The sequence below is a fragment of the Diuraphis noxia genome, unplaced genomic scaffold, assembly GCF_037042655.1.
Source record: "Diuraphis noxia isolate RWA-SAM2 unplaced genomic scaffold, SU_Dnox_SAM2 contig0011, whole genome shotgun sequence".
In the NCBI taxonomy this organism is placed as follows: Eukaryota; Metazoa; Arthropoda; class Insecta; order Hemiptera; family Aphididae; genus Diuraphis; species Diuraphis noxia.
This window is the reverse complement of record NW_028301721.1, coordinates 213,184-222,046: the sequence shown is the minus strand read 5'-3', so window position 1 is coordinate 222,046 and position 8,863 is coordinate 213,184. Positions and strand designations below refer to the sequence as shown.

Here is an 8,863-nt window from a genome sequence, read left to right as displayed (position 1 = left end):
ATATCAAACATTTTTTGTAGTTTGTTGGTAGCAAAAAAAAAAAGAAATTATCATAAATATGTACAAAATGAAAATGATAGAGGGAGCCAATCTGCCAGTTGAGCAAAAGCCGAAGTAGACATAATCAAATTCATTTCACATTATACCGGTATTGGACAACGCTCCATCACAACAACGTTATCGGATTATAAAAAAAAGGTATCATTTCTTCTCCTAATAAAAATAAAATAAGGCCAACAATTATCGAAAAAATTGACGAGTTTGACAAAAATGCTATTCGGCAAAAAATTCATGGGTTCTGGTTTCGAAGAGAAATACCAACTTTGCAAAAAATTCTTACTGCCGTCAATGATGATCCTAGTTTACCAAATTTGAAATGCACATCTTTACGCACAATTTTAAAACATTTAAGTTTCGTATATACCAAAAAAACTCGTAACAGTGCACTGACTGAACGAAGCGAATTAGTCTGCTGGCGACAAAGGTATTTGGAAAAACTTAAATTTTATCGCAGCCAAGGTCATCCAATTTACTACCTTGATGCGACTTGGGTAAACGCTGGGGAAACGACTTCAAAATCGTGGGTCGATAAAACAATAAAATCACATCAAGACGCATTTTTAAAAGGGCTAACTACTGGACAAAAATATCCGTCTGGTAAAGGCAAATATTGTCCATATAGGATCGTCTGATGGTTTCGTCGCTGGTGGTCTCTTGGTTTTTGAATCTAAAAAAAATACAAGTGATTACCACGACGAAATGAATGGCAACACATTTTATGAATGGTTTAGTAGTATTTTACCATTACTAAAAGAAAATTCAGTAATCGTTATGGACAATGCGCCGTACCATTCGGTTAAAAAGAAACGTTTCTCCAATCTTCTTGGAAAAAGGAAAAAATTATTCAAAGGTTCAACGTATTGTCAAAGATCGACTCTTGGAAGAGGCACAAGAATTTCGAACGGATTGTAACAAGTACGTTATTGATGAATTGGCAAAAGAAAACAATAAAATTGTACTTAGACTACCACCATATCACTGTGAACTAAATCCTATTGAGTTGGCGTGGTCTTCTGTAAAACAGTACGTTAAAATGAACAATACAACCTATAAATTACCAGATGTAAAACAATTGTTGATTGAAGGCGTGGAACGAGTATCACCCGACATGTGGAAAAATTTTATAAGCCACGTTATTAAAGAGGAGGAGAAGTTTTGCGAGATCGACTTCATCACCGATGACATGTTGGATGCGGAACCCTCGAATCAACATGTTTTAATCATTACCGGAAACACTTCCGATTCCGAGTCTGATGACTCTGATGATGACCAACTAACCTAAGTTGCACAGACGATATATTTTATCTTGTAAATATTATGTGTATGATGTATTATATTGTAAATAGTATTTGTATTCAACATGTCTTAACCATTACCGGAAACACTTCCGATTCCGAGTCTGATGACTCTGATGATGACCAACTAACCTAAGTTGCACAGACGATATATTTTATATTGTAAATATTATGTGTATGATGTATTATATTGTAAATAGTATTTGTATATGCGATGTATTATATTGTAATAATTTGTAAATATTATTTGTATATAAAATAAATGATAAATTGATAACTAAAATAAACAATAAAGTAATGATTGATAATTGACGTGAACTGGCAAAATACGATAACAGTCGTAAAGCGCTGGGTGGTTTACCACGGCGTACGACCAGTCGACTTGGTGGGAGAAATTAGACCTCGAAACCGCGGAGCGACTTCATTTGGATGCGCGGCAGACTTGCGCTCTCTCGGCGCAACTAGTATACTCTTATAGTAGCACCTGTTATTTATTGTAGTGAAGTCAGTAAATAACTGTTGTACGTATGAGCTGGTGGCTCGTTAGTCGCACGTTCTTGGGACTGTCACATATTTTATTATTATAATGTATTTTTATTGTGAAAAATTGTGCATCCCAAGATGGTAGCGTTCTAGTCCAAAGCCGCTAATGGACACCAGCCTACAGGTAATGAGCTGACGAGCTGCATATTATTATATTCAGTGATGTTCCCATCATTTTTTATGAGAGTATACTATACTGAAGAAAGCTAAAATATAGGCGAGAGGTTTAATTACAATATTGAAAAAAAAATACTTCTACATTTTTAATATATAAAAACTTGATTAAAAAAATTAATTGTAAAAATTGTTTTCTTAACTCATTTTCTTCGTCGACGATTCTTTTCTTTTCTTTACCGCGTGGGGCTGAATTTGCTGATCAATGGTCTCGCAGCCAAATTTTCACATATGGCTGTGGATTGAAGTCTTCAACTGGGGGGCCATTGATGGAGATAAACATTAAATCTGACACATTTTCAATCGTTAAACGAGTTCTGAGATCAGTAATGGTGAGATTCATATCAGAAAATCCTCGTTCACATTCGGAAGTAGTTGTTGGAAGTATGTTTAGTGTTTTTATAAGATCAGAAGATGCATTTCGTGTACGAAAGTTTACTAAACTTTCAAATTCAGATAACCCAAATCTGCGTGACACTCTTTTAACTTCTTCTTCTCCTCTATTGTCATCAGTTTCTATTTTAAATACTTCTTCAATAATCTACAGGATAAAAAAAATAAATTTTAATTTAGATGTTTGTGTACAGTAATTTAAAATTATATAATATTTTTCAATATTCCTTACCTTCAGATCTTGTAGTATTGTGCTATTGTTAAGGTCATTGAATAAGCGTTGACGCATTCTATCGACTATATTTTGCAAAAACTGCAATCTGTTGATTCCTCCAGACTTTGTTACAGTAATATTTACGCATTTATGAATTTTTTTTTGTATAGCTTCTGTGATTTCTTTTTCTTTTTCACCAGGTTCTGCCTTCAGGCTTTCTAGAATTCTAATCGTTCTACACATTTCTGATTGAGCGCGCATTAATGTTGTTTTCCTTGATTGAAGTATACAAGACAACATCCCGAGTTCGTAAAGGACGTCATAAAAGAGTCCAAGTTCCTCTAGTCGTTTGCGCATCTCTTTTGCGATAACGTTAACTATTCGAGTGGCAGTTATTCGACTATGCAAAATAGATCCCATATCTAATCCATTCAATTTCTGGCATTTCTGCAATTGAATAAGTTCTTCGAATGGACGATGATGCTTTGCTAGGCAATATGCAGTTTGAAAAATTCTCATATTACTGTTAATTGAATTTTCGGACATATGTTCAAACATTTTATCCAAAACCTGTTCAGAGCATTTTTTTAAGACATTTTCAGCAAATATATGAGATTTACTTTCGGAATGCTGTTTAATTTTACTTCTTAAAGAAGATAGCTGATTCGTACGATTACTTCCAGCAGCCATTATTTCAAAGTCTATCCATTCACGCGAGATTCGAAGTTTACCATCAGCAATGGATTTATGTAACTGAATACTATTTTTTACCTGTATGCAAGTACTACACCCCAATTTCCCATTTTTACAATCTATCCACGGATTTTTTTTCTGAAATTCAGCCATTAAATATAATTTATATTTAATACACATTATTATTATTATATTAACTAAACATTATTATATATTATATTTAATACACATTATTATAAATTAATATACACATTGCAATAGAGAAACTTCATAAATGATTAGAAAAACAGTTTTATCATTTTATATTATCATAATATAATCTTATGTTATAAGTTTAATTGAACATATATACTCAGTGTAGATGCGTACCGTATCCATTATGGAGAGAACGTTGGTTGGGCGCACAATATCCAACATGATTTTAATAAGTAGTGAGATTTTTTTTTAAATATCTGATTTCAATTTTCCGAGATTCTAAAACAAAAAGACGTTAGTTAAAATATATTATAATTAAATATTAACCTTAAACTATGTATTTATAATGTTTAATTGTATGCATGGCCTGATAATAGACATAAAAGTATGAATATGTTATAACTAAGAACCCTATTTCAAATTAAGTTCAAATGATTTTTCTACCCTAATTATTATGTTTCAAAATTTATATACAACCGAAAAACTTGAAAATTCATTGCAAACATTTCAAATAATCACTTGATTTTCTGCATTAAATATTTTATAAATATAAAATATATTATACACTTATTAATTATTATCGGATATTCTCTGTCGATTATAGAACAACGTAAGTTGATTTATTTTGAAATAATTATTTCATTTTACACGATTTATAATACGCATCTTAAATATGTTTAAAAATTAATTTTATGTTTATATAATATTCAACATAATTTAGATAAGAAGTGTAATTTTATTTTTTAATTATCTGCATTCAATTTTACGAGTTAAAAAAAAACAGTTAGTTATAATCTATTATAATTAAATATTAACCTTAAACTATGTATTTATAATGTTTAATTCTATGCATGACCTAATAGTAGACATATAAGTATGAGTATGTTATAAACTTATAACTAAGAACTCTATTTCAAATTAAGTTCAAATGATTTTTCAACCCAAATTAATATTATGTTTTGAAATTTATATTCTACCGAAAAACTTGAAAATTTATCGCAAATATTACACATAAATCACTTGATTTTCCACTTTAATCGTAACATTTGATGAATATTTGATAAATATAAAATATATTATACATTTATTAATTGTTATTGGGTATTCTCTGTCTATTATAGTAAAATGTAAGTTGATTAAATTTTATATAATTATTAAATTTTACATGAATTATAATAAGCATCTTAAATATGTTTAAAAATTAATCATATGTTTATATAATATTCAACATAATTTAGATAAGAAGTGTGATTTTATTTTTTAAATATATGCATTCCATTTTCCGAATTTTTTTTAAAAAAACTGTTATTTATAATCTATTATAATTAAACATTAACCATAAATGACTTATTTATAATGTTTAATTTTATGCATGGCCTGATAGTAGACATATAAATATAAATATGTTATAACTAAGAGCTCTATTTCAAATTAAATTCTAATGATTTTTCTACCCTAATTAATAAATTATTATTTTTCGAATTTTATATTCTACCGAAAATCTTGAATGTTCATTGCAAACATTTAAAATAAGAAATAACACACTTGATTTTCCACTTTAATCGTAAAATTTGATGAATATTTTATAAACATAAAATATATCATACAGTTATTAGTTATTATCTGATAATATAATCTGTCTATTATAGCAAAAAGTAAGATGATTTAATTTTTTAAATAATAATTTAATTTTACAAGAATTATAATTTGTATCTAAATTATTTTTAAAGTTTAATCTAATGTTTATATTATATTCAACTTAATTTCAATAAGTAGTTTAAAAATGTTGTATAAAAAATAAAGCCGTTAGTTATAATCTATTATAATTAAATATTAACCTTAAACTACGTGTTTATAATGTTTAATTCTATGCATGGCTTGATAGTAGACATATAAGTATGAATAATATGTTATAACTAAGAACTTTATTTCAAATTAAGTTCAAATGATTTTCCTACCCTAAATATTATGTTTCGAAATGTATATTCTACTGAAAAACTTGAATATGCATTGCATACATTTCAAATAAATCACTTGATTTTCCACTTTAATAATAACATTTGATAAATATATAATAATTATAAAATATATTATACACTTATTAATCATTATCGGGTATTCTCTGTCTATTATAGTAGATGGTAAGTTGATATAATTTTAAATAATTATTTAATTTCACACGATTTGTAATATGCATTCTAAATATATTTAAAGTCTAGTTTTATGTTAACATTATATCCAACATGATATAAATAAGAAGTGTGATTTTATTTTTTAATTATCTGCATTCAATTTTACGAGATTTAAAAAAAAACTGCCTGTTATAATCTATTATAATTAAATATTTCGTAGCTTGGTGAGGCTCGGTCGTATGCTCAATCTGTGGAAACGTACTGAGTGTACGTATACTGGCTGAAGTTGCAATAAGCTACCGGATGGATGACTTCCCGGTATTTTTATCAACATATCCTTGCCACACATACACAAACACGTGTTACAACTCTACCCACTTAAAAAACCTACAAACTCAATACACAAAATAAACCCCTACCGTACCACCTCACACCCAATAGCCTATGTATAGCTAACCTAACCTTAGTCACCAGGCTTTAAATCAATAAAAAAAAAAAATTAAATATTAACCTTAAACTACGTTTTTATAACGTTTAATTCTATGCATGACCTGATACTAGACATATCAACCGGTATATAATAAAAAAGGAGCCAAGTGACATTTTTACAACTTTTCAGGAGTGCAAAAACAAAATGTTCAAGTGTTCTCAACTTTGGGTTGGGGCTTTGATGTTTAATTAAGCTCCAGGAATGAGGTTATTGTGTATTTTAATTTGATTGTATGCTACATTGATGGCTTGATACTAGTTATCAAGGTTATTATCAAAGGTTAGGTTAGTTATCAAATGTCTCGTTAATTTTTAAACAAAATGAATTTTGATAAAACATACCATTTTTTAGCTCTTAGCTCTGATTTTTTTGCTTTTTCATATGTGATGAAGGGCGCTTGTACCCTTATTTAAATAGCAATAATGATATTATTAGTTTCAATAATTACCTACTTTTTTTTCAAATCTGCGATGTAGTTTTTTTTCATAATTTTATAAATGTTATTATTAGATATAAAAAAATGTAATAGAATACGTATTTATTGGAAAAAAAATATTTAAAATGTTGAGTAACAAATAATAAATAATAAAATAAATGTATAATAGAAACTAAAATTAATAAAATAAATACTTATAAAGTAAAATTGCAACTTTACTTTGCTTAAATCCAAATTTTAAGAGATCATTTTAAATTTAGATTACAGAAATTATTAACATAGTTATTGTTAACAAACATTTTTAATTTTCAGAATAATTTGCATTTTATTATGATAATAGAAAAGCTCAAAATATGAATGATGATGAAATTCTGAAAAATATTGAATTAAAATATCTGTCTCTTTTTAGATTCTGAACGAAGTGATGAATGTATTGATTTTATAATGATGTGTGTGTGTGTGTTTTTTTTTTTTTATGTTTGTTTTTGTATCTGTTTACAGCATAACTAGTCGAAATAATGCTTCAATTTCAAACTTTGGGGGTGAGTAGGGTCAAAAGTAAACATTTTCCAACAGTTTTCAAAAAAATCGAGAAAAACAAAAAAAAAAATGACAGAAAAACTGGAATTTTTCGACCAAATCGATATTTTTATATGGTCGTAATTCAAAAACTAATCACTTGAAATACTTGAAATTTTAACCAAATATTAATGTTAGTGATATCTATTATCTATCAATCTATTAATTTTCAAACAATTTCGACTTTTTTTGAGTTATTTATAGACCACTGAAATTTTCGATTTTTTTGAAATATCGGTAAAAAAATGTTGGACAACCAAAAAAACATGAAAATTTAATACAAGGTTCCTTATGAGTTTTTCTAATTGTAGCTAAAAAAATTAAAAATCGTTAGTCACAACTTTTTTTTTATAAGCGTTTATAGATCAAATTTTTACAAAATCTGTCGAAAACGCGAATATTTGCAAGTAATTTTGAAGTTGAAAAATCATAAAATTGTTTGTGTTTATAACTAAGAATTAAAAATACAACACTAAGTTTTCCATAAGTTTTCCTTCAAATAGCTATAGATAAAACTCGAAGCTTCATTATAGGAAAAATTTTAAGTGCGTTTGAATTATAAATTTTTTCAAAATAGCGTAACGATAACGATTTATCCTCAAACGAATTTAAATATTTGTTATTATTCAAAAATTATAAGTCGTAGACACATGAAAATTTTACCAGTTATTTAGATTGTCGTTATTTTTTTACATGATTTAATTTTCAAATATTTTGTATTTTTTTGAGATATTTATAGACAACTAAAATTTTCAATTTTTCAGAAATTTTTTTTTTGAAGTATCGATAAAAATGTTTTGCCCTATCAAAATACTTGAAAATTTAATACAGAATTTTTCATAAGTTCTTCTTATAGTGATTAAAAAATTATAAGAATACATTGGCACAATTTTCTTTTATTAGCATTTGAAGTTCAAATATTTACAAAAATTTGTCAAAACCATGGAAATATTTTTTTGTGTGTCTGTCATCTAGTTTTGAGGCAGTAAAAGTGCTTAGATTTTTGACTTCAGTACCTTATTCGATCAGAAAGTGAATCTAGTTGATACTTTGGTGGTAATTTTTTGAGATTTTTTCTAAATAATCGGGATAAACAAACTTAAAATTAAGGGAAAAACGGGAAATTTTACGCACACTCATTTTTCGACAAAATCGATTTTGATTATTGATGTAACTTTAAAACAAATTACCATTGATACATGAAATTTTCACCGAATGTTTTTATAAGTATATTCTATCCGCCGTGAAATTTTCAAAAAATTTTGACTTATGTTGTACTATTCATAGGTATATGCAACTTTCGATCATTATTAGTTATTTTTAAAATTAATATCGATAAAAATTTATTTTTTGGGTAGAAAATATTGAAGATTTAATACAAGGCTCTTAATATATTGTTACAACAGCAGTTGAAAAATAAAAGAAATTCATAGTCACAATTTTTTTTTATAAGCATTCAAATTTTGAATTTTGACATAATACGTAATAATTACAAAAATTCGCAAATTGTTTTAAGCTAGAAATTCATAAAAAATGTTCTTTTTAAATCTAAGATTTTAAAATTTAATACAAGATTCCTTAAAAATTTGTCAATCTTTATCACAAAAAAAATGTCCACCGGAAATTCAAATTAAATTTTTATTAGCATTTGAATTTCAA

At 27.1% G+C, this 8,863-nt stretch overlaps 1 protein-coding gene across 1 annotated transcript; it reads right to left on the bottom strand.

Moving 5' to 3' along the window:
• Positions 1 to 2,274: 2,274 nt before the first annotated feature.
• LOC149054127 (E3 SUMO-protein ligase KIAA1586-like) lies at positions 2,275 to 3,014 on the bottom strand. Its single transcript, XM_089230629.1, has 2 exons — positions 2,698 to 3,014; positions 2,275 to 2,613 (listed from the first exon to the last, which is right to left on the bottom strand). Exons 1-2 carry the CDS (start codon positions 2,977 to 2,979, stop codon positions 2,275 to 2,277), a joined length of 621 nt encoding a protein of 206 aa, XP_089086755.1. The 5' UTR covers positions 2,980 to 3,014.
• Between the last annotated feature and the right edge of the window lie 5,849 nt (positions 3,015 to 8,863).

Coding starts and splice junctions, on each gene's coding strand:
- LOC149054127 (XM_089230629.1), bottom strand. CDS start 2,979: ATGTTGTCTTGTATACTTCAATCAAGGAAAACAACATTAATGCGCGCT. Junction 2,614..2,697: donor CAATACTACAAGATCTGAAG/GTAAGGAATATT, acceptor TTTATCCTGTAG/ATTATTGAAGAAGTATTTAA.